The sequence below is a fragment of the Anomalospiza imberbis genome, chromosome 1, assembly GCF_031753505.1.
Source record: "Anomalospiza imberbis isolate Cuckoo-Finch-1a 21T00152 chromosome 1, ASM3175350v1, whole genome shotgun sequence".
NCBI lineage: Eukaryota > Metazoa > Chordata > Aves > Passeriformes > Viduidae > Anomalospiza > Anomalospiza imberbis.
Genome location: NC_089681.1, coordinates 123,966,642 through 123,992,971, shown reverse-complemented (window position 1 = coordinate 123,992,971; position 26,330 = coordinate 123,966,642). Strand labels below are relative to the sequence as shown.

The 26,330-nt window shown below is 35.8% G+C and overlaps 1 protein-coding gene across 6 annotated transcripts in view; it reads right to left on the bottom strand.

Moving 5' to 3' along the window:
• The window catches only part of DGKB (diacylglycerol kinase beta), a 337,798-nt gene that overhangs the window by 52,776 nt on the left and 258,692 nt on the right, over nt 1-26,330 (bottom strand). For all 6 annotated transcript variants that reach the window (XM_068209914.1, XM_068209905.1, XM_068209932.1 and 3 more), the window contains one exon: nt 22,952-23,147. In XM_068209914.1, coding sequence (XP_068066015.1) covers nt 22,952-23,147 — 196 coding nt within the window. The remainder of the gene's footprint in view (nt 1-22,951; nt 23,148-26,330) is intronic.

The following is a 26,330-nucleotide window of genomic DNA, read 5'->3' as shown; positions in this document are numbered from 1 at the left end:
TTGGTGAATGGATAAAAGAATCAGGTCTTCTCTGGGGGAGAAGAGATCTTGTCTTCCAAATTTCCTGAAGTATATCTTCTACACATGTTGCCCTGTTCTTTTAAAAGTTTTAAAATTATTTAAGAAGTTTTCTATGCCTTCTGATGTTTACATATTTCTACTGGAGTTTCTCATGCACTGTCATGTAAATAATGATTGTTTTGCATTCTTCTTTGTGGGAGGAGAGAATTGATGAACTGTTGGTTTGACCAGTGTGGTTGGAGAGGTGGCAATTTCATCCTCCAATCCACTGCCACTTTTGGAATTCTATATATTGTGAGGTCAGAAATAAAATCTCCTCCTTTTGCTCTTTTGATCTTAGTGTGTGTGTGTTATTTCGTGTCATAGTGCGACATACACATTCTTCAGTGTTCCCTCCCCACCTCTTCCCCAGTCCCCAGTGTCTATAAGATATCCCATCATATTAAATGAGATGGAAAATGTAGTCTGGAGATGAAAAGCAAGGGAGATTCCTGAGCAGTACTCCAACATAAACAAGGAAATGTCACTACCTCTAGACCATTGAGTGTTACGTATGTAAGAGAAATCATACAAGACTCAGGGCTACAATTCTGTGAATTATTTAGATTTTTTGGATATACAAAGAATCATTCTGGTTACTGCAGAACTTGAGGCAGTTAAATCCAACTGGTATGGAGGTACACTATGCAATAGAGACTAAAAAGGTAAATAGATCAGCAGTGTCTTATGAATTAATTTGAATGGAAAGGGTGATCAGTGTTTTGTGACAGATTTTTGTCTGAGAGTAGGAAACATGACTGATTCTGTCAAAATGTGACCTGAATTTTGCTAGTTCTTATAATCATGCTATATTTACCTTCAGTAAAAAGCCCCAGGAGTGCATGGGGCCATGTAAAACCCAAGTACTGCACTTGGGTTTGGATAGAGTCCTTCACTCTCCATCCTTCCACACATTATTCAAACAAGCACATTTTCCCCAGCTTTCATTTTATTCTGGAGAGGGAATACTGTTTTTATATCCTGAGAATTAGAGGTCTATCATTTAATCAACAGTAACAGACAGAAATTATCATTGCTTTTACTTTAAATTGTTAAGATGTGAAAGAAAGCTACTTTATATGATCAGCTTAGAGACTAGTAAAAGTATAGCCTGTAGGAAAAGAATTTTCTTAAGACTTGTTTTGGTACTTAAACCCAAAGGCAATGTATTCAATTACTGGAAATAGTTATTTCCAGTATATTTCATAGCTACTACTATTGTGTATGTTTTATACACTGGAGTATTTGTAAACTAATAAAAATGAGATGCTATCATTAAAATGAGAATAAACTGTGGCCCTCAATAGAAAATAATGGAGAGGCTCACAGTTCAAATACTTGGATACAAAAGTTCATTCACAAGACCTTCAGAAAAGCAGAATTTTTAGTTTTAGTCTATAAATATCTTCCAGAATTAATAACATATAGAAAACTAACTGGATATAATGTACTGTTTCAGTAATCTGTTCATTTTAGGTGATTCTCAAGAATATGTTTTGCACAGAAAGAGTATTTTCCACTTGTCCTTCCTCTCAAGACAGACTGGTCTGAAAACATCTGGAAAATTAAATCAGATGTGGAAAGAATTTACATTGGGGTGCACCTGAAATGTTAGGCTACCATGTGCAGGCTGTTCTGCACATAAGTGACTTATCTGCATTGCTTTCATGGTGACATAAGCTGTTTTTCTTCTATTCAGGTCAGAATGTGAATGCTTCCAAAGCTCTGGAGTATTTCACTGGGTTAGATTCAGGTCCAGTATTAATATCTAATTTCCTGACTGATATTAGGAGCCTCATTAATAGTCTGAAATTTGACCATTAATATCACATGTTAGTTGTTAAAGAACTGGAAGTTTCTAAACCTTAAAATATTCTTATTCCTTAATATACAATATATGTAGATATATATCTGGCATCTAAGTTTCCAGGGAGTCAGAAAAAAAATAGGCAAACTAAAGAAAACAGCCTATTCATTGTTTGCTCCAACAGAGGCTTATTCAAAAGAAGAGATAATACCTTGATTACGTTTATTGAAAAACACCTGTAAATCACAGTGTTGGAAATCTGCCTGTTGCTAAAAAGGTTATGAAGAGCATAAATAATTTCACATAGGATCTGCCTTATGTAGCTGCTTATTATGTTTTATACTTTTTCAGTTAATAAAGGACAAAACAATGAATGCTGTAGAATGATTCAATTTGCTAGAACTCAAATGAAACCCCCAAATTTCCCCTTCTCCAAACATCTGAGGGCTTATGGCCACTTGAATAAGTGAGTCTAGACTTCCAGATGCAGACAAATAACCTTCCAAATATTTTATTTTCCTGCTATTAATCATATTGAAAAACGTATCTCTACTGAAAAAATAAACAGTCACTTATTTAATGTTATTTCTACTTGATCCCATTTGGAATGCAGAATGCTTCACAAGTATATTGCGTCTTATGTTTTTAAATATTTCACATGCTATTTTGCACAAATTATATATTGACAGAGATGTAGATAAGGAAGAAACTCATGTTCACTTCCACCTTACCATAATGCTTTTCTCATTATCACAATTGGGCCTAAAACACGTTTCTTTTCCCAAATCATAATAGCATTGCTACATCTATATATCCATACCTGTAGGAACAAAAATCCCAGTGACTTTGACCAGATGTAGCTTGGAGATATTTGCCTTTTTCTGTTACAAAAAGATTTTTTTTTTTTCAGAGCAAAGGATCACAGAGATTCTCTGCTTTTGGAAACAGAAGAGAATCTCTTGATCTTTCTGCAGGAGAAACATATCTTTAAAAACAGAGCCATCAAAACCTCTTAGCCATTACCAAGGGGCTCTGCAGCATATTGATCCCCAGAAGAGCGAAGGCGTGAGCTCATGTTCCACCTCGGTCTGACTGTGCCAGCTACTGCTGCTTCATCCCCACCTGCTCCCTGTGGCCTGTCTTCAGTGTAGGGGTGGGTACAAACAGCTGTGAGGGCAGAAATTTCTGGGACAGCTGCTGGAAAACTCTGCATCTGTCATGGCCTGATTCAGCCAAGTCTCTCACCTTGCATCATATTGACTCCCACACACAGAAATAACTCAGAACGATTTTAGCATCTGAAGGCTTTATTGGCATTCCTGTCAGAGCATGGTCACACGAATGTAAATGAAATATTGACACATTAAGGAAACCACTAGACAGTAGGAAGAAGGATTACCACAGAAAAGCCCTTCAGGTTTACCTTATGCCCCTTTTAGACTGTCCTGTCACAGCTGCATTGGTGAGCAGGCTATTGGGACATCTTTTTTTTCATCAACTACACCTTAGAAAATATTTCTGAAGGCAATATCCCTGCGAATAATTAGCTTCAGTTATTCATGACCATGACTGAGTCTGAATAGCAGACATGACTGCAATCTGATTCATCTGATCTACTTCAAATACCTACCTCAGAGCACAAAAGGAACCATGCCCCGGTTAGGCATTCAGCTATGGTGCAGCTACTGCTGAAAGGTAAATGTGATGAACATCAGAACTAATTTCTAGGTCAAGACTTGCAATACTTAGACAACTGTGCAATTAAAAAAGTCTGTTTGCCTTTTTTAGTTTCCACTGTTACTTTTTTTTTGGGGGGGGTCTTTATCTACCTAGGTCTTCCTCAGAATATGAAGAGTTATTAGGAAGATGCCTCTGCTTGTTCTTGAAAGCAGGTGGTAGGAAAGAACTGTAAATCACATATAATAGGGAAGTCTAGGTATTTTCTACTTGCTTTCTAAAAGAACTACATGACATTCCCTATAAAAATGAATGTAAATAAATGGATTTATTTCTAGTAATAAGGCATATCATCAGTAAAACTAGGAGCTATTCCTTTTATGAAGGATCTTTAGAAGCAGAGATAAATCTATTTACTTTTTACTTCCTCAGTCATTTATTTAATATTTTGATTCATACACATTTACCTATACATATACAGCGAATGCTCCATCTTAAAACATTAGGATTTCTGTACAAAAGAGGGGATAACTTCTGAGAAACTCACAGTTAAGAAACTGAAAAATTTTTGTAAGAGTTAAGCATTAACCTGAAATTGTATCCTAATTTTGGGTCAAATTCTCAATCGTATCTTGATCTTGATTCAAAGATTACCAACAAACTACTTTTAAGTGCAGTAGTCAGTAATCCAAGAAATTAAGAAGACTACAAAAGGCTGAACAATTCCTTAGACTTATTTATGGCTAAATTAAATTAAGAACAGAAGATAATTTCAAAAAGTATTAAAAATCTCAAGGAAGTTTATTCTTATGTTTCTCTGAAGAGGATATAATACATACACCAGAAATTTGCCCATATAAACAGCTGTACTGTTGTTCTACATACTATTGGAAAGAAAAGTCTGTTTTAAGACTGCTGCTAAAACATCTCTTAAACTTTGGGTAGATCTTTCTAACAAAAAAAAAAAAAAAAGAAGAAGGTTTGGGGTTTTTTAAGCATTTTCTGTAAGCAGTTTACAGATATTTTATGCTGAGTTTTCTGAGGAAGCTGTGTGTGTTTTCAAACAGTTGTTCAGAGACCTCTTTGCAGTTACCAGCAGGATTGGCTCTTACCACTGTCATTCCCTTAACAATGTCTACTGACATTCTACTTTTGTCTTCAAACCAGATGTCATCCATTACAGAGAACATTCTCTCCACAGGTGCATTAGTGTCTCTGCATGCCAAAACAAATTCAGCAAGGAGTAGGAGATTCTAGAATGTATGGTGTTTTTTCTAAATTATTTACAATTTTCACCCATCTTTCAGTGAGCTTTCTGCACCCAAAACCCCGTGACTGAGGGAAGAGGAGAAACCCCATTTGAAGGCAGACTTTCATTTCAGAATTCATAAAGGCTCCATTATTTAAAAATAAAATAAAAATGAATTTACCCTCCCTGTGGTTTTGGGAGCATGTTCTGCATGCTATTAAGAAGATGGAGGAATTTGGTTTAAGAAGAAACTCAGATTTGAATACCAGTGACATAGCAAACAAATGTTGCAAAGATGTGTTTAGCACTGAAGGGGAAAAATATTCGTTTGACGAATAGGCTTGCATAAATCTGTGTAACTAAGTTAGTCCAAGTATCCTGTGATACTCAATTTGCAATATTCTGAAACCTAGAGGATTTAAGCCTCCATTACATTAACTGAGGCTGCACTGCAAGTCAGAAGCGAGTCCACTGAAATACTCTTTTATCAAGGCCTTAACACTGGACTGTCTTCTTAACAAGCATAGCTACAGTCATAACTGCATGAAAGGCAATGGGATGGGGACCAAAATTTTCATGTCAAATGAGATTTGCTCCTGAATTATACTGTTCATGTTTTTCACCTAACATTTTCAACTTACTCCGGTCTTGTCTCCTTGGGAAGGTTAGTGCAGAGTAAGCTGCGACCTATACTTAAACAGCAAATCCTTTTTAGACATTTGTAGTTTATACTAAAAATGCTATTGTGTGGGATAATGTAAGAGCACTCCCAGTGCTGTTAAATCATACATTCAGCAATTCTTCCTGAGTAGAGGCCTATATATTCGGTGCTAATTACTGCTGACACTGCATGGATGCAGTTGCTGATGGCTGTGATATTAGTGTAAACAGAGTCTGTAATTAAAAGACCATGACTCTTCCTATACAAACATTTCTTCCTGAGTATCTCAAGCAGTGACGCATATTTCAAAACCTACTCAGTATGTCAGGGAAAAATTGAAGGAACACCTCAGGTGAAAGCCCACGGTTTTTACATGTTCCTAACTTTCAAATGACAACGGTATTTCTAACTTGAGTTTAAGAAATTTTAGAAGTAAATAATGTATTGTCTCACTTACAAATCCCTAAACTCTGCTTTTGCTATTCTTCCTTGTAATGGGTGGCAAAAATTGATAGGGCCAATAGTCTCAGGCAGTAAGAACCTATGTGTAATATCCCATACCCATGAGATTTTTTTTTCACCAAAGAAATATAATTTTTTTTGTTTGTTTTTTTAGTCTTCAAGTTTACATCATGTAATTTTCTGTGACTGAGGGAGCCAAAAAGTAGACCCTCCTTATCAAAACCCAAGCTTTTCAAAAGACCTTGAAAACTTGATGTAGACTACATGTAGGGCAAAATAAATTAGGCTTTCTGTGAAGCAGGGAAGTGGGACAACAAGTACTTTACTAAATTCCAAATACTACTGAACCATCACATCACTCTTCCTCATGGTGTGAAAGAATTCTCATTTTTTTATTCTTTCTTGCAGGAGACTGAGGTGGCTTGCAAGGTTTTATTATTGTAGGGGAAAGTGATACTATTTTTATAATAAAGAAACACAAATTAATCTCCTCTCATAAGGGGATTTATTATATGCCATTCAGACACATAACTTCTATCTCTGGACTAGGAAAACTCATGTAAGAACTTGCAGGAATGTACATGGCTCTCAGTGAGGGGAAAAGGTGACAGTGCTCTGGGAGCCTTTCCTGCTCAGAGTCTGTTAGGTTGGAGGGTTATTATTATTCTCAGAGCCAGGGTATGTGGACATCTGTCAGCTTTTTTCCTTCACATGTGCAGCAACTGTGTGTGGTCCTCTAAATGAAACTATTAGCTATGCAGTTCTCTATTCATGTACCAATTCTGAATGTGCTGAATTTGTGCCAATTAGAAAGTATTGTCTTATGGGTGGGTGCAATGGGGATACACAAATATCATAATAAAGTAAATAATTTCTTTAAAATAACTTCTTTTTCTTAAATTTCTTTCCAAATTTTAAATCTATTCATTTAAAATGAGAGTGTATACTAAATTAACAGGTTTGTTTTTAAAAAGCAAGCTTGTTTTACAGCAGCATGCTGAACTGGATGATAATCACTGCAAGAACAGCTGCAGTGGGAGGTCAGGGAAGTTGAAGAGAAAAAGTAGCCACTACCATAAGAAATTGGGTGATCTCTAGATGCAGTTGGTTTAGTTCACAAAGTCTACATTACCAGGAAGACTGCGTTAATAAAGACTGCTGGGAACCAAGGTTTACATTAAAAAGTTGTTAGACACATAAGGATAGGCTACTATACTCATTAGTATCCTGGGATTGCACAGGTGTTTACTAAATACTTGGGAAATGTTCAGCTGATGCACAACAAACACCCATATGCTTCATAATACTGAATTAAGAGATTTACTTTGTTTACTGGGTTAATTAACTTTACAGATTAGGGTAGCCTTCAAGATTACATTGAAAACAGACCCACTGTAAACACACGTACTTTACAGCATAAATCCTACAGCAGCAGTATCATCATGGAAAGCCATCACAAAAACAATGTCTAGGCTGTATATAATGCCTTTTTGGGGTCTCAACATACAGTATGAACCATTTTCTATTAAGGGGAAGAAAGACACACTGATCTGACTTCCCTGCCAAAATAACCCAGGTATGCCACTTCACATCCTCTGCCATTTTTTGTTGCTAGATATGTAACAGTGTCATCTACCATGCTGTACAAGTAATATATGTTAGTTAAATGGATTTTTCTTTTTCAATTATCTAGCAACATTTTGTCAATTATCTAGCTGCTCACATTGGCAAGACTTGTCATAAACTTCATAGATCTGTCAGATTCCTATAATGATGGAACATATGTTAAGAAGAGCCCCAAATCCCTTAAAAAAAAAAAAGGAAAATCAAACATGTGGCCTAGACCAAAAGATATTTAATGCATGTACAATGAAAGGAATCTAGTGATTTTTGAATTCACTGGTCACAATGTCACTCTCTCTTTCAAGTTCTTGCAAGTAGTTCCTCTACTTTTAAAGCTAAAAGGCCATCTTCTCTCCTATTAGCTTTTGTTTTAACACAGTCCTTTCATTTTCCCAGCAGAACAAATCTTTTTCCATGATCCAACTGCCAAGAGAAATTTTCTTTAACTACCTGTCTCTCAAAGCCACCCAAAGCCTTGATATTACCCTCAAGAAATGTCTGACAATTTGGGGACTTTTTTCAGATTTTGATAAGACATACTATCTGACACATTTTTCACGATATTCAAAACAGATTTTATAAAATATTCTTGTTAGCCTGTAAAGAAATAACTTCTGAATGCTAAAGCACTAAACAGATATTACCAATTGGGTAGAGGTAGTATTAGTTTTGGAGAAAATTTTAAAGAGATAATATGCCATTAAGCATACTAGTTTCCTCATTAGTTTTATAAAATAGCTCTTCTTCTATTTGTTCAATAATAAAAAAGAGTCATACTCAGAAATGTGATCTACAAAAAGACAAAAAAATCATAAATATAGTAATAATTTTATACTGGTGATATCCTTTGACTCTGGCTGAATCAAAGTAATGTGAAAGTGAACTTTTATATTACCTTTAATAATTCAAACAACCAATTGCCATCTCAACCACAAAACCTCTACCAAACAAAATGAAATGAAACCTTACCTAGATAAATATGGTCAAAGCTCTTGTCATCTCTGTCTTTTCTGGTACTGACAACAATTAACATGAATTTTCTGGCATATGACTACTACATAATTCAACATAGAATACAAGACACAACATGTTAAAATAATTTAGCAAAGCAGACAATACTTCATGAACTCATGAGTAAGAAGTGATAAAAAAAATTTTAACTGTACCAATGCAGTTAGGTAGATGATGTCAAATGTTCATACTCAGACAGAATACATCTGAGGTAGCAAGAACATGTCTGAAAAGAGACATTCTGTTCATCACACAGACCTTGGCAACCAGCCTCGGCAGCTCCAGAGGGTCAACAGAAGCTTCTTTAGACTCCTTTCCCAAGGAGATACAGCATGGCCAAAGAAAGATGCCTAGGTGAGAAAGCCTTGACAGTCATCCATCTGCACTCTCTCTTTTCCATAGGGATAATTTTAAATATGAGATAAATAAAATGAAAAAAATACAACAATTTATCTAGCTGGGATAAAAAAAATTGGCATTTTCATATGCTGTACTGCAATCTTTTTTGCTTGTTCATTTTTATTAAATTGACTTTTTTATACATACAGAAATCATAACTCTGAGACAATCCTATAGCAACAGAATGAAATGCTTTAGTAGGGGTCACCACTCAACACAAAAATTAGCTGATGATCTTAATTTTGAATACTCTAAATACATATGTTTTCAAATTTTTATCACAACAAGCAATGTTAGAATTTATGTTCAGTGTTATTTCTTTCAAGAAGGAGAAATTATTTCATGGAGGTCCAATCCAAGTGACCTCTTCATTCTTTATATTCAAACAGTTCTTTTGGTACAATATAAGCAGGAAATTAATACATTGGAAAATTGAAAAACACATCTATTGCAGCCACATATCATGATTTCTTCCCTCCAATAGATGTCTGGGATTCAGAAAATTTTCTTTGCTTTTTATGTTAATACTGGTCTGCTGCTTACTTTAAAATACAGGTTATTGCAAAGTAATTGAAGAGTATCATGTCTTACTTTGTTAGCATTTACACCCAGTTAGAGCTTGGTGCTCATCAGACAAAGTTTTACAAGCCTGGACACATCTATAAATAAATAGAGCGACATCATCACAGTGATATTTGAAGTAAGTCTTTGTGTCTCACTATAGAAAAGGCTCCATAGGCTGAAAATACTAAAAATTAAACATGTATCTCCTCATGAATGGATCTCTAAATAACTATCCCTATATATTTTGGCAATTTTATAGCTGAAAAGCATTGTCAGTATATATGAGACTAACCATAAAGATTATTACCTGTAGAAAATGATATTTTAATAAATTGTTTCAGACAGAGCTAGATTAATCAACTCCATCACCCCAATTAATTATAGTGCAATTATTTTCTGATGTTTTAAATGTCTTCTGATTACGTCTTGCTCAGTAATTCTCAAGGTGTCTACATCTTAATATTATTTCCGATGTTATAACAAAAATTGCTGATTGTTTCTTACTAGCATAACTTTTTCAAACTCTAAAGACTTAATCATCCATTTTATCTGTTCTTAGGTAATGGTTCTAAACATCCCCAAGCTGGCAAAGAATATTTTTAACAGAATAAATATAAAAACTCGAGTCATGAATATTTTTTTTCCACACAGTCTAGAGAAAATGGCCACCTATGGGAAATGTTTTACTGTCTGTAGAAGGTCATATAAATACAAGGCCACTTGCACTCTATAAAGCTTTTTGCCATTATTTCTATAGGTCTGTGAGCCATTTGGGATCCAGGGGTCCTAAATTTTCAACTAATTTTTCATAAGGAAATAGAGTAGAAATCAAATGAAACATGAAGTAGGAGGTCAGTAAGGAGAAACTAAATACGTTAGAAGGAAAATGACATCCCAAACTATATCTAAAGTCCACGTAAATGGTGGAGGTGGGGGAGACTTTCTAGAAGATACTAGGAGCTCCCCTAAGTACTATTGGCTCTATTTGATCTTCAACACGAACTTACAATTCAACCTGTGCCTCCTTGTTGACCATCAAGGGGTTAAGCAGGTCTGTAAAGAAGAGATGAACATACTGGGACTCCACCTGAAGCAGCCAAAAAAGATCATTTACAAACTTTAGATGAAAAGGAAGGGAACGTTGATCAGAAAAAGTAATTGAGAGGATCAATTCCAGCAGGGGTGAGAGTACTGATTTTGCCCATGGGTGGCTATTCTGAGGCCTTTTCCAAAAAGGAAGTCCCCAGTAGAGAACTCTTATTTCCAAGACTGAACTAGGAGCCTCTAGGATAGGACTACACGGTCAGCTAAGCCTATGACTGAGTAAGACAGATTAAAATAAAACTAATTACATACTGACTGCCACATACATGCAGTATAAAACTGTACTTCTTAACCTTGCATTCAGCAACCAAGCCCTTAGATTTTAGCAAATGAACTTTAGATCATAAATTCTTAGATTTTTTAGAGTCCAAGGTCTAGACAAACCCCTGAGCAACCTGATCCAATTAGACCTGCTTTGAGCAGAGAGGGTTGGTCTAGATGACCTTTGGAGGTCTTTTCCAAACTAAATTATCTTTGGGCCTCTGATTCTTCAAGCAGGAAATGTCCATTTGATCTGTGTTTATAAAGCACCTAGTGTCCAAGACCTTTGGGTGTTACCACAGAAAAAATTAATAATAATCACTAACTGCCAATTTGTTCATACTGTTGATATAAAGTAATACAAGGAATGGTTTTGGCAGCCTCAGATTATTTACTGGATTCTGAAATTACTGGGGTTTTTGTAAAGATATCACTTTTTTCTGACTATAATAGACAAACAAGAAAGAAAAACAAAAAAGATACACAAATATGATCTGTAATCTGTTGCAAATTCATCGCTGCTCTAGTCCATATTTTGAAAAAAGGTTTCTTACTGGTTGGCAGCTGAATCCCCTGAAAAACCATAAGCCAGGCTTTCTGGTAAGATGAAGTTATTTAACTAGTATCCAGAGTTTTCATTATATAGTAACACACATAGAAAGTATTTACAAGTTCCACTGAAAATGTGCAAACCAGAATAAGAAAATTCAGCTTAAACCCGTAATTTTACCATTTCTACAGTGCTAACAAATATTGAAAGTTATAGTAAGTGTAAAGATGTGTCTGAATACTGACAAGGAGGATGATGGGACGATGCCTGAGCCCTGCACAGTGGACCTTCAAATTGTTCAATTAGCCTCATGCAGATTTCTATAGCATGGAATGCAATGCAAAGGGGAAAACAAAGCCAACATGGGGACTTTAAGCTGTGCCTTCTTCATATCAGGGAAAGAAGCACAGCCAGAAAATGTATTACCTGCAGGAACCACCCACTGGGGCTATAGATAGGTAGCACAATTTAGTGCTATCAGAAATCACAACATATACAGTAAGTGGTGAAATTTGTACCTACTTGGATTTTGCAATTAAGTATATACCTCTGCTTCACTGCTATTTTTCTGATGTGAGATTTCAAGGACTTTTGATGGTAATAAAAACCCTCCCACTGACACATATGAAAGATAAGCAGCGTGGTTGTAACCCTGTCACCTGGAAATAGTAGGTCCAGAAATAGTTGGTGCTAAACTTTAAATAAAATTATAGAACTCTTTCAACCTTTCTACTCTCACTGTGTAAATGTGAAAGTAGTGTAAATCTCGTTGACAGTTATTGCCATATCTATTGGCACACACTCAGCAGCAGTTTGAGAAGTGTTGTGCAGCATGGCTAGTGCCCATTACCTGTCTCCCCATATTTTCTTACAATTTATTTTCACCCCAGCAGGTAGCACCTCACAATGCCATTAATTTGTTGGGCAGCTCATTCTTTCCAACACAAACTATTTTACAATGTGCTCTTATAAACAATCTGGTCGTTCACTGGCAATGCTCAACAGTGTTACGATGGAGGTTATGATTTAAAGGCAGCAGGTAAAAAATGGAGCAGGTCACAGAGATTACATAGTTTGACCAAACCTCCTCTCCTCTAATTTTACTATCATCAGCACAAATGCACAGAATCACCAGATTCACACTTGGTCTCCACACTATGTGACTGAAACAATGCCACTGTCAAACAGCTCTTTTTGTTGGTGCTTTCCCTATACAGCATTCTGCTAATAGCATATTTGCTAGCTGACTACAGTTGCAAGAAAACAAATGGAAAAAAAAAGGAGAAAGAAGAAATCTTTAAATCGATTTTAACAGCAAGTATGGAAAACCCCACCCAAAGCCCTATCTCCTTGCAGAGTAATTAGGCACTAGTAAAGTACTTGCATGATTCCAATATATATTTATAGCTACTTGTATTTGACTGCTTTGGTTAATACAAGCCTTTGCAGAGTGAAGGAGGAAACTCTACCACTAAGGGAAAGAATTCAGCCTTTTTAATATAACAAACTGAATCTCACATTTCTGTCTTATTACACTCTAAATACTATTTTCCTCTTGTAAATTCTACTTCTACCTCTAGTAAGTAATGCAAATGTATATACATACAACCTGAGGTCTTACCAGGTTCTCAATATCATCAATATTGTTAGAATATTTTTACTTTTTTATCAGTAATACTAATGTGTGCATTAACTGAAGCTGTCTCTCCTTTTGTTACTCAAAATTAAATTGCTGTCAATCTGACACCTTTTGCAGACACTCAAGGAACTTGAAATTTTCTATTAACAAGTAATAGAAAACTAGAATGGATCAGAGGATATGATTACATGTTACAGCAGCCAAAAATGATCTGCTAGGCTATTCTATTTTTATTGCTGTATCTTTAATCTAAAGATTCCGGCACCTGGGGCAGGGTTAAATGAGCAAACAATCTGAGTAATATCCTATCAGTATTCCTAGGGAATGCTTGTCTGCCATTACACAAATTGAATACTGCAAAATGGTTATTGAAGCTTTTCATACAAAGGTCACAATATAAAAACATATCTTTGGCATAAAAATTTCTTACTGTAAATCTAAGGCATAAATGCAACTATGCAAGTATCAATCACGTGTAAGGAGAGCCTGAAGGGGTTAAGCCCGTGTCAGTCTTAAATTCGTGGAACCTTTCTACTTAATTTTAAACATTTTCCATGTGCTTGCAATGTTTTCTAATAACAGGTCAATTCCTTAACTCACACAGGAATCTAAATTACAATAATCATATGCATTCCTTCCCCCAAGAAAGGAAACACCTGTTGTAGTTGGTTAATTGCTGACTTTTTGTAAACTTTCATAAGAAAACTAACATTTACAAATAAGTTATAACTGAAAAATTTCAGAAGCAGAGAAACACATGAATTTTAAAACTGATATGAAACTCATATGTTGAGACAGTAACAGATGTTTTCACTTTGTTAATTAAAGAAAAATTCTGTATCATAGTATCATAATAGGACAAAGTTATTTTATAACTAAGATGGGGCTACTTTCTGTTCCATTTTACTTCTACAATAATTGTTATTCATGCCAGTATACAGCAGCAGAAAATAAAAATTAAGCCCTAAAAAAGAATGAGAATTAAAAAAAAAGAGTATGTGTACATAAATCAATATACAATGTAGAAGATCTATTCAATGAGGAATTTAAGAAATTCATTTACTTGTTTTTATGGATTTTTTGGTGAATTTGAGAAAAAGGCACATATTTACACTATTACAAACCTCAAAGTGTCATTGAAAACTATCTTTTAAAAATACCTACACATGCAGTCATATTAGTAGTCGTAGCTTTAATCTGAGACTTGCTAATTATTTGAAGCCACATTGTAATATACAAAAACGTGAAATTCTGCCCTAAGCTATGGTACTTTATTTTCATTCATATAAATCCGGTCATCTCAGTGGAATTACACTCAAAAGGAGCAAAAGGAGTTATGCCTTGTGCTAATGCTTTTATACAAATATCTATATTTGAGGCATGACATGGTATTTTTAAATAACAATTACTCATCTGCTATATCTGCTGTCATGCCACTAGGCTGGACAGGTTGGTTGAAACATGGTAGTAAAAATATAGTCAGAGCAAGATCAAAATGGAGGAAAGACTCTAAGAAAGGGTTCAGGAAAGCAAACTTATACTTCTGTCATGTACAAATGAGGTAGTTACAGAGCTTCACATCCTTCAAAGTGTATTTTCAAATGACAGTCAAGTGTTTCCAGAGATAAATAGCAGGATAGGATAACCATTGCCTTCAGTATTAGAAATGGAAAAACAACTATAAAAAGGAAAAAAGCCTGGGTAAGCTGAGCAGGTTTTGCTACAACAAAAAATGGTCTGTATTACTAAGTCTGCAGCAGATGAGGGAAAAAAACACCAACAAAATATCTCAATATTGCATTCATATCCCTTATTATTTATGTCTTAACTAATGGCTGTCATAGAGGTAAGTGTTCATTTACCCGGGTTAATGAGGTGCAAGGCTGAGGAAGGGCTCCCAGCAAAGCCAAGTTAAGGACTGGGAACACTGTGGAACAGGTCCTATGAGCCTTCTGCAGACACCTGTGCTGAGGTCTGTGCCACAGGCCCTGCACAAGGTGCACATAAGGGCACACCCCTTGGTGCAGGTCAGTGAGACCGGGCTAAATTCACCTTGAATGCTGCAGAGGAGCCTGAACTGCTCTAAGTAGCTGCCCCAATATGAGAATGTACATCAGCAAGGTGATGTTTGCACTCTAGCAGCCAAAGTGAGCCCCAGCAGAATAATGTAGTAATGCTGACAGCTGAGAACTTGGTGTGATTATTTGGATGCCACATTATAGGCATATCGTGAAACAATAAGTAGCTTCCTACTTCGTGTTGCTACTTAACATGCCATCCCTCCCACCCTCACCTTTTTCTCTGTAGGAACCAATTTACTGTGATTTTTTTTTTTTATACAATAGCTAATTTCACCTACTGCATTTAATGTCATAGGAGTTATACATGTAAAGCCCTGTACTTAGAGATAAGATAGTCCTTTATGCCATTTTAATCAATCTTTGTCATGGGTATGTTACTTAATAGCTCTGTCTTCCTATAGAAAATGAGCAACTTAAGGGAAATGAAACTTTTCAAAGATACATTTTCCTTCTGGCAGACTGTGAAATACACCATAATTATCCTCTTTCAATGAATAACGTTTGAAAGAAAATGAACATTCTGTGCACCAAAAAGTATAATATAATGACAATCTAAACTGCCTTGTAAATAAAAGGAAATTGTTTTTCTTCTATGATCTATATTGCACAGAAGCATGTATACATACTTGATAAATGTAAAATCAGACTATCAAGCCATTTTTTAAGATCCTATTAATTTCTAATAACAATAAACTCAGTGTTTCACAGCCAAAAGGCATTGTATGTATATTTCTGAAATATTAAAACTGTGTTATGACTTATGGGCTGCATCCTGCACACTGATGGAACCACTTGTATGAGTAAAGCTTGGACTGAACACAGCCTCTTTTAAATAAAAGAGAGAGAAAGATAATGACCTCCCAAACTTTACTCCTGGGGATGGGTACATAGGGGGTAGTGCGGGTGGAAGAGAAGACAGGAAAAAGCCTTTTCAACAGCATAATAAAATCATGACATTCCAGTCCACATTTTCATATTAGGAAACCTGTACTATCTTTAACAGCTTGGTAAATGTTTGAACACAGATCTTACAAACTAATGGTGCTATGCACAGTTTAACTAAACAGTTAGGACAAAATGCCATTTAGCCCTTTTCGATATCTGAATAGGTCATTCCAGTAAATATGAGTATGAAGCAAAAATAAGAAGCCAAGGTCACACAGTCTTCATTAGCTAATATAAGACAAAAACATTTGAATACCAACATTTCTCTCAGTCAGCCAAAATCCAAGTTTTGAGTTAGGAAAATTACAGCTCTACCACAAAGAAATTTGTTACTATGGGAAAACTGTGATGTGTGTGTCTTACATCCTTTGATTTTTACTTTTTTTTTTTTTCCCCCTTCTTCCTTTCCCTGCCTTCCAAAGCACCTCCAGAGGTAAGGTAATACTGCTTAGTGGTAACACATCACAGTATGGAGCACCCTGTTCCATAGTTTCTCGAAGAATCAACAAAAACCTGGAAACTAATATGTACCAGTAGAAGGAAATTCTCAGTTGCATCCTGTTTTACACAAGTCCCACATTTGCAAGAACAGGTGCTTCCACTGGGAGAAATCAGTAAGGCTTCCTTGCCCAGGGTGAACTTGCAGCACAGCCAGAGAACACCTGAGCCCGTGAGGAGTCACACCTTGCAGCTGCCTCAGGGCAGCTCCCACTGCCCACCGAGCTGCTGCTCAGACAGGGCTGCTCACTGCTGCTCAGCAGGTGCACCATTGGTGCTGCAACACAAATTCACCCACAGGAAAAGTGACACTCAGCATGTCATTCAGATGTTTAAAAGGTGACAAAATAATGCAGTACACACTAAAGTTGAGGCAGTACGTAACACCACTGAATAGTACCCTATTTCCCAGCACTGCTTGTACAATAATATCCAAAACAGGTGTTCCCCTGCCCTTGTCCCCAGCACTTGGAAACTGCACTCCAAGCAGGGGCTGCACAAACTGGAAAGACAGATCCTCTACCACAGTCATTTCTGCTCAGCAGATTGGTGACCACAGAGCTAATGACAGACATGGGATTCACCAGCACCAGATCTACTGAAGTTCAACATGTCTTCAGCATGGGTCAGTTCAACAAGTCTTATCTGGCAGTTGTGCCCAATTCCCATTCCTGCTCCAAGGACAGTTCAAGTATTTGATGAACTGTCACCACAAGCAGAACATTCAGAAATTCATCTCCCCATCTAGCTGGCATGAAGGAAGGTGTCTAACCCAACCTTAGGTTTCTACTTAATTGGAAAGAGAGTCACCTCCAGTGAGTATTTTATTCTGCCTCCCTTAGATACTTACTTGAAAGCAGGATAAACACTCTTTTCCTTAGGTGACTCTATCTACTGGGTCTGGGGTTGATTTTTCAGACACTGAAGTTAATGCCACACTAGCTTTAACAGCCCCCACTATTATTTAATTTACTGTAAACAACACACACTCCCAAAATAGTAACAAAAAATTCGGCACAGAAATATGTTCCCTTTAGTTTACAGTTTCAGAATCGATGTAGAACACGCACAGACAAGAAAAAAAAAACTCTGTTTGAATAAATTTAGAATTTTTTTCTAATGCTTAGACTGATGTTCAAAGTTTAATATCTTGACACAGAATAGCTATGAAATAGCTCTAATTAGCTCTTTTTCTCTGTGGTAAGGGGTTAATGTCTATGTTGTAAAAAGCTGTCTAAACAAGATACAAAGTAAGGGCTATTACCTTATGTAGCCATGACATTGCCAATAACATTTAATAAAAATATTATTATAGAGAGTTCATTATACATGCCTTACCACATCAAAAATAACCCAAAGTCTACCAATAATTAATATATACTGTGTATATTTAGTGCATGTATTACACAGACTGTGTATATAGTACACAGTTTCAACTTTTTCAACAAGGAAAGGTCATGTAGCCAGAGTACAGGTTATGAAAGACCTCCATAAATTAAATTAGACAGCTAGCTCACAAAGCTGTTTAGGGACCATGTCAGGAATCCCCTATCTATAGGGAAGCTTCTCTCTCCCTGTAGAGTGGAATTTGACACCTAATAAGAAAGGTATTTTATATTATTTTAATATTTATGGATATTTTGAATTATTTTAAGGCCTTCAGAGTCTCTGCATGTCTTGAACTGCTTTTAACTGCACTGAAGTACCTGCATACACATTATTCCAATTCCAAAGCTTCTGCATTTCCATTCAGAAAGTCATAATGCAGTTATTAAAAGAGATTTCCACACAGAGTTATTGAATCATATTGGTAAGCTTGATTTATGCCTAGGTGCTGTGATATGAATGCACATTGTCTTGCACACATTGTCATCTAATAGTCTGTGGAGTGACAGCTCCTGTAGCTCTTAACAAGCTGCACAGATCAACTTGGTAAGGACTTGGTCAAGTATCAGTGTGCCTGGTGATGTACAAAATAAATATGGAACAAGTATTTCACTGAAATATTTATAGTCTAAAATTTTCATCACAGATATTGTCTTTAAGCATGACTCCATTGAGGTGAGTGGAACCACTCATGCAAAAACAAGTTACATATATTTCTGCCATCAAATCTGAAGAGAATGTAAAAGAGATCCCATTTCAGAATAGGGCTCTCACTGAACTTCAACAATGAAATCAAAACATAACAACTTCCACCCTGAGGGAAAATTCATTTAGCAAAAAAGCTTACTGGAGAGATTTTAAAAACAATAAACTCCTTTTTGTCACAAAAAGTTTGAAAATATTATTTAGAATTTCTGTGAGGAAGAAAACTGCTTAAGACTTGACATAAGGGGTATATATTTTTCATGTAAGACATGTCATGATTTAACCTGTTTTAGATGCAATTTGCAACCAAGTAGTGCACTTATTTGCATTCATGTTTCTCAACTCATAGTTTTGTTTCTGTGCAGTATGTTAATATTTTCAAGCTTTTGAAAATATTTCAAAAGTTTTGATTGATGTGAAAACTTTTGACTTTTGGAACTTATCAGTATCTGTGAATACCCAAAAAGAAGTCCTATCTAAATAATGGGTAGTTCACAGTAACATCTAAAATCTGTAAATGGCCTGTGGATAGATGTATAATAGTACATACTAGAAGATTTTAAATAAAACAACAAATGGAAATATTGCAAGTGTGAGATTCATAATGTCAAAACACTAAGTCATCTACTTTCACAAATTGTCACATATATCTGTAGTTATATTTTTTCCAAATGCATTGACATTTTACAATAGAAACTGTGCTGATAAATTAGAAATTAAAATGAAATTAAATCATAAAAACCACATAATTTTTACCCTAATAAAATGTGATGAAAGACTGTCTCTACTTCTGCACAGGAGCTGAAATAAAACCTGTAGTATTTTTTCCACTAACAAGGATTATGATAATACTTAGTACACTACAGCTAAATATGTTTGGGGTTTTTTTTTTCAGTTATAAGCTAATCAGACAATATATTTTCATACATGTTTTATATTAAAATATTATTACTTAGACAGAAGTGCAATATAAAGGCACTCATATCTATATGCTATGACTGCCAAGTGTTTCTCTTTAGCATACATGCACAAACCCCTAATAAGATAAGTAGGGAATGGATTTAAATAGTGCACATTTTAAACCACTCAATTTCAATACACTGTTTTTCAGACAACCTGCACATAATCAGATTGTTTTCTAAGCAGACATTCATTTGATTACTTAAAGTGCAAATTGTGGTCTGGCTATTGTGCAGAGAGGATAATGGGAAGGGCAAAGAAAAGACAAGCCTTTTTACATCAACAGGTGGCAACGCTAAAGAGGAAAGAAAAGAAAGGGGAGTGGGATCAGAGAAATATACCTTCCGGCCGTTGTGCAGGTACCTAAGAAAGAAAAAAGATTTGGCAGAATTTTGACCCTTTTTCCTGCAGTGATGATCATGTTGCACATACATGGTTTATACACAAGAGGAGGGAAGACAGCAGCAGGGCCTCATAGAGGTTTCTTGGGCAGTTTGAGAAGTCCTCCTTGGGACTGCTCAACATGCTTCAGGGCGAAAAACTACCCAGAGCGAGAAGACAGCTTCCAATAGTCCATGCAAGTACCCAACCTAAGGGCTCAGAGTCCTAACCTTCAATTCATGTATTTATGGCCAAGTTATAAAACCAGAGACAAGAACAAAGATTGATACACAGCTGAAAAACCCACAATTGTACTGCAATTAAAAAAGTCTAAAAGTAAATGTGCATGCTATTCAGAAGCCCCATAAAAAAAGTATATGTATAAAACCCAAATAAAATTCAACACCGAAATGTGATATATATATATATATAAATATATAAGATATATATATATATATATATATATATATGTATCCATAGGAAAACATAAGGATTGATTGCTCTCTCCTAGGAATTGCAGTTCTTAGTTGTCAAGTGATTAGATGCTTTATTTGAACATAAAAATAACTACAAGGATGTTTATTCAGAATAAGTTAATAAACAGAAGTTAACAAGCAGGTATGTATTTATCATGGTTCTCAACACAGCAATACCTATCTCTGCACCAAGTATTAATAGCCTGCAAAATGTTTTCTTCAAACTAAAAAGTACAATGTGCCAAAAATACATAGTGCCTAAGAAAATAATCAGCTAGTGAAAAAATCGTATCGTTTTCAAGTGAGAGTCAGTTATTTCCCCAGTGAATAGATTTAGATTTATCAAAACTTTTTGAGAAACGTAGACATAAAATTGATTGAATTCCATTATTCAGCAATAATCTTGAATTCTGAGTTGAAGAAGCACACTCAGCTTAAGAATCTATCTTGGCTAGTAGAATTAAGTGACTGTTCTTTGCAGTATAAGATAGGAGTGGGCCCATTAAGCTAAGCAGTTGGTTCTGAAATGTTCACCTTAATTTTTGAGTTTTCACTACCTTCATTTTTGAGTTTTACTTAGAGTTGTTTTAACATTGTTTCATGGACTAAACATGCACTTGCAATAGAGCATGTAGCTCCCATCCCCACACACCCCACACCTTCAAAAGGAATCCACTTTGCATGCTCAAGACTGCTCAGTGTTGCGAACTGGAACACAATAAATATGGACCACTCTGAAATCCAAAAAGGGTACTCCTGCTCAGCACTGGAATGCTAGCGAAGATGCAAACAATAATATTATCTGTGTACTCAGTGATGTGAGAGGTGATCTAGTTTTGATATTGAGAAGTCAACCTCTGCTTTAAAATTGCCTTTTGGATGAAGCTACTTCCATCCACAGTGCATACAAAGTAATTAGAAACTAAGTAAAGAGAACAGTTTTTCTAAAGTAAGGTGCTTAATATCTGTGTTATGAACACCTCGACAGATAACATGGGAAATTCTGTTCAGTCTTTAATATTTTTATTGTAATTTTATTTTATCCTGTCCAGGAAAATGGAAATTGAGTGTAGCAATGCCCTTTTAATATATCAATTATAGTCAGTAGATCGAAATCACTGTTAAATATGTATCAAAGACGCACAAAATTTCAATAATTAAAGAAGTGATAATGTCTGTTTCACTACTATCAAGAGGATAAATGTCCTGTCTCCCTGTGTTCAAAAACAAAAGGAAAAAATTTGGTGAGCCCTCTACCTAGCAGCCTCCATCTCTTGAACATTAGGGCACAATACAGAATTGTAGCACATGCAGAAGCTTAGTGCCTGGTGAGACTTTGGCTGACAGAGTGTATTGGTAAATTACACTGAGATACTGAAAACATAAGTAAAATTGCTAGCGCTCACAGAAACTGAATGCTAGTACCTACTGCAGTCTCTAAGCCATAAAAAACTACTTTATTCCTAAACTTTTGTCACTTTTGTCATACAGATAATTTAGCTGAATTAAAACTGAAATGCATAATAATGAACTATGTTATAACTAGTGACTTAAAAATTACTGCTGATGAAATGTAAAAATAGGATATTCAAAACTAGTAAAAGGATCCCAACAGCATAAGACAGTTGAAGCACTGATCCTTATAAAGTCTGAATAATGAAGAGAAGCAAGAAGATACTCTGAAGCAAAAGATAATCCTTTTTGTAGGATAAATAGAGAAAAACAAGCAAAACCCAAACTGTTCATTCCTTTGGCGTGAAGAGAATGATGACTTATAATCAATCGGACATGCAGTCAAGTGTTACAAGGCATAGTATTCAGATTCTCAGAGAAGAACAGCAATTGTTATTTATTCCTGGTTTTGTTAAGAGTTATGTTTAATAATAAAATTTATTGAGTAAGTGCATCTAATCGCCAGGAAAGTATATGAGCCTGAAAAAAATGATCATGCCTGTGCAAGCCAACTACAGCATATGTATTCAAGGATTCATACAGCATCACAACATAGTAAGATAAAATATATAGATAGCTTGCTCTTTTTACCCTGAAGTGATTTCCCTCACCTCTGGCCAAAGCTTGTTAGAATCAGGGCACAGCTATCCCCAAGTTTTATGCACACTGACATTAAGAAACATTATAAATGCTCGGGAAGCACTTTCCAACTCCAAAATCTCCAACTACTTCTAGACTCAATGTCCCAGTAGTCAACAGTGCCACATGGTGTGATTAGTCTGCTTAACAGGTAATATCTGAGGCAGATTTGCAAGTATAGAGACTGCAATTGGCAGTACATCTTTGTTTGTGCCCTTGTGGCAGTGTTTCCCACCAGAAAAGCTAAACGCACAAGAAAGGAAATATCTAAGAACTGTCTGTCCTTTTCCTTGACAAGGTCAATTATATAACTGAGTTGACATTATGGAGCCAGATAGCCTGTATCAATCTGTAAGCTTACCTTGGCACACAAACTTCAATTCCTTGGCATCTATAACAGTGGTTCTTTTATCTGACCTCTTCCTTTCTGTCCGACGGTGGCTACGTCTTTTCTTTGTCTCTCCCCAAAGATTTGATCCGCCATGCATGCTTGGGATGTTTAGAATGGCAATTCCTTCCAGAGAGATATTGATTAAGTCCAGCTGAATTCCATCACACTGATTAGAAAGGAAGGGGAAAAAAAAAGAGAAAGCAGTAAGAGAGAGAAAAATCTGAATGTTCTTTTTCTCAGATACTTTTCTTCAGCAATTTATCATTCTTAACACTGCTAATAGTTTATTCAATGTTTACACCTAAGAGATACACTTGTATCTGAAAAGGAGGTATGAGATAAGAACAGATCATCAATCAGAAGGTAAAATATGATTGCTAGTCAGCTTTTAATTGCCTAAGTGTGGGACCATTTGGTACTGTCTTGTTATCTGATACCTATTCACTGACCCAGGTGAAATATATTTCTAGCTTCACCACAGATATTAGCAGAAAAACATTTATACTACCAAAATTTCTTTATCAATAACTAGAGTTTTTGTTTCTTTTCCCACCTAAATTTTCTGCCTTATGATTTTGCAATGATACTTGTAAATCTTGCAGCTGAGTCCGTTCCACAACAGACGGAATACAAAGTCCCTGCAGGCAGAGAATACACACACTTATGGAAAAGGGTCTAAGCAAGCCCCAGGAGCACGGAACATCACACAGGTAATTGTTTCAATCCAAAGGCACAACAAGCATATCAGCATAGGGCTATGGCGGACTAGTGGCTTCTAGTAATAAGTAAAATCAGTAGAAATGGGTACAACAATTCCTGATGCAACTGCAGCAATTCTTACCCCAGAACCTCCACCAATCAGTTCTGTGAAATGTGCATCACTGCTAAGGGAAAACACAGGGTGTGGAGATAAGGAAGAGGCATCAGTGATCTAAAATCTTTCCAAGACTTACTGGACACACAGAAGCAATCTTAATCTATGGGATAGTCCCTTCAGTGATGGAATCATACCCATCTTGTGTCACTAGTGTGTATTTCTCAAGCTTCCTATAGCAAGCCTGGACACGAAGACATTTTATACAAGTACATTTCTATGCTAAATCTGGTTTCCAATTATATCTTATAAAGGGACCATATTTTTTTCTTCTGGAAAATAGCTCAGGGATCTTAACATATCAGCCTGCCCAGCAATAAACTGCAGCATTTTCTCAGGTGGTTGAATCCCAACATTTGCTAATACAGTTCACCTGAGATACATTGGATGGGATGAACCTAGCTTAATAGCATACACCTAGCCTTCACTGGCTATAATTTACTCAAGCTAAGTCCTCCTCTCTACTAACATTAGGAAGTTCTTAACTCATATAAAATATAGCAAAATACTGAAGAACTTCCACAGGAGCAAATAAACCACAAATTCATATTACTGCAGTGGAACCTACAGGTGGAAAGCAAAGCATCCAGTTCTATCACTAGTTCACTGAACCAGCCAGAGGTGCCCAGGATTCATGTACTGGCACCTTGGCTAGAGGTGGATTAGCTTCATTTCTCACAACATAGATAGAGCATATCAATATCCTGACAAGTCATATGGACCAGTGTAGAGCAGCATATTTTTAAAACATTTGATCCTACTCCTGCAATGTTCTGCAAGCTTGTAGAGGATCCAGTCATCCATTTCAAATTGATTAAGTGTATTATTTTACAATTCCAACACACAATAATCAGGGAGAAAACTGGAAAAATAATTAAGCATGCCTCAGTAGTAGTCCAATGACATCTTGCAGCTTGCTGCTCTGTAGGTCACTGGCACTTCCTCTCTGCCTAAAACTTTATTGCAGCTTTGAAGAAGAAAAGCCAAGTACAATGCAAGAATAACTGAATAATTGTTTATTCTGAAACTTTCTGAGATCATAAAAAAGAACTGTATTATAATGCACACACATCTTAATTCTTCTAAGAAGAGCATAATTGTGGAGAGAGAAAAATTTCAACACTAAGATTTCCATTTCATATTTGCTCTTCAAGAATCAGATTTTAAACCTGTGGATTATATTCATACAGGAAAAACTTTAAAGTCAAAAGACATACCTGACAGTGAATTGGCAGTTGTGGCAACTACTATAATTGAAAGTGTAATTTTTAATAACACTTTTTTTACAAGAATAAAGGCCTAGGTTTTCACTGTCATTTTTGGAAGCAAATTTGTGGTTTTCCCCAGTATTTTATATGTATTAAATACTAAGATGAATTATTTTGCTAAAAATTCTGCTCATGTGTATGCTCACTTACTGCTATACATTCTAGATAAACAGATATTAATTTCATAATTAAAAGTAATCTTGTGTAAATACCCTGCAGGCCTCAATGAATCAAACACATACTGTGTGTCAGGCCTCCCACTGTCTTCAAGTGGAATGTACTGGCTGGATAATTAGATAGTACATATTTTTTAACCTTATTTGCATGCATATTATATCTTTTGCACACTGACAAGCAGCAGTAACAACAAAAGTCAGATTACCACAGGGAATTCCCACAAAGAAGTCTTCATTTCTTATAATTTGCAGCCTAAATTAAAATAATTTGATCTTTGACAAGGATGAAATGTCAAGCAGAAGGGGGTCCTCTACAAGCCACGGCCTGTGGCTTCTGAAATCTGCCTAATTTATGTCAGTCACTTCTTAATACATATTTAAGTATTACACGAGAAAGATGATAAATATGCAATCTGACACCTTTGGTATTTCCCTGCTGTTAATTTATAAAGGTCTGGCGTCCCCCAAACTGACTGGAATTATTTAAATAAAAGAAGAATTGTGAAATAGGATGGTGCAGGGTCTAGCTTCCATTTTCACTCAATATTGAGCACAGCAGGTAGTACACTAAGACAATTATGTGAGGAGGCCTCTGAGTCCCCCAGTGATGAGCAACTTTCTGAACTGGGAAAGGAGCATTTCTTTTGTTCATACACAGACAAAAAGTTTGCCCTACAGGTAGCTCTGCATAGTTCTAACACATTCATATACTACAAAAACAAAACACACGTGTTCTGCTCCTTTTCTTTTTATTTCAAATAATGTAATGATACTGCTAAAAACAAAAGCATACTTTTAAAATGTGGAGTATGTCTACCTAGACAAAAAAGAAAGACTAGCTTTTCTATGGTCCACGCCACCCCTATTTACACCTCATCTATACCTACTCTCATTAAATATCTTTCACATACCTTTCTTTTTTTCTTCTGAAATGGAAATAAATTGCAAGTTCTCTAAATTCTAAAATCTTCAGTCTTGTTTACTGACACATTATTATTGAAAATAAATACTTAATTTTGTCCTAGTATTTG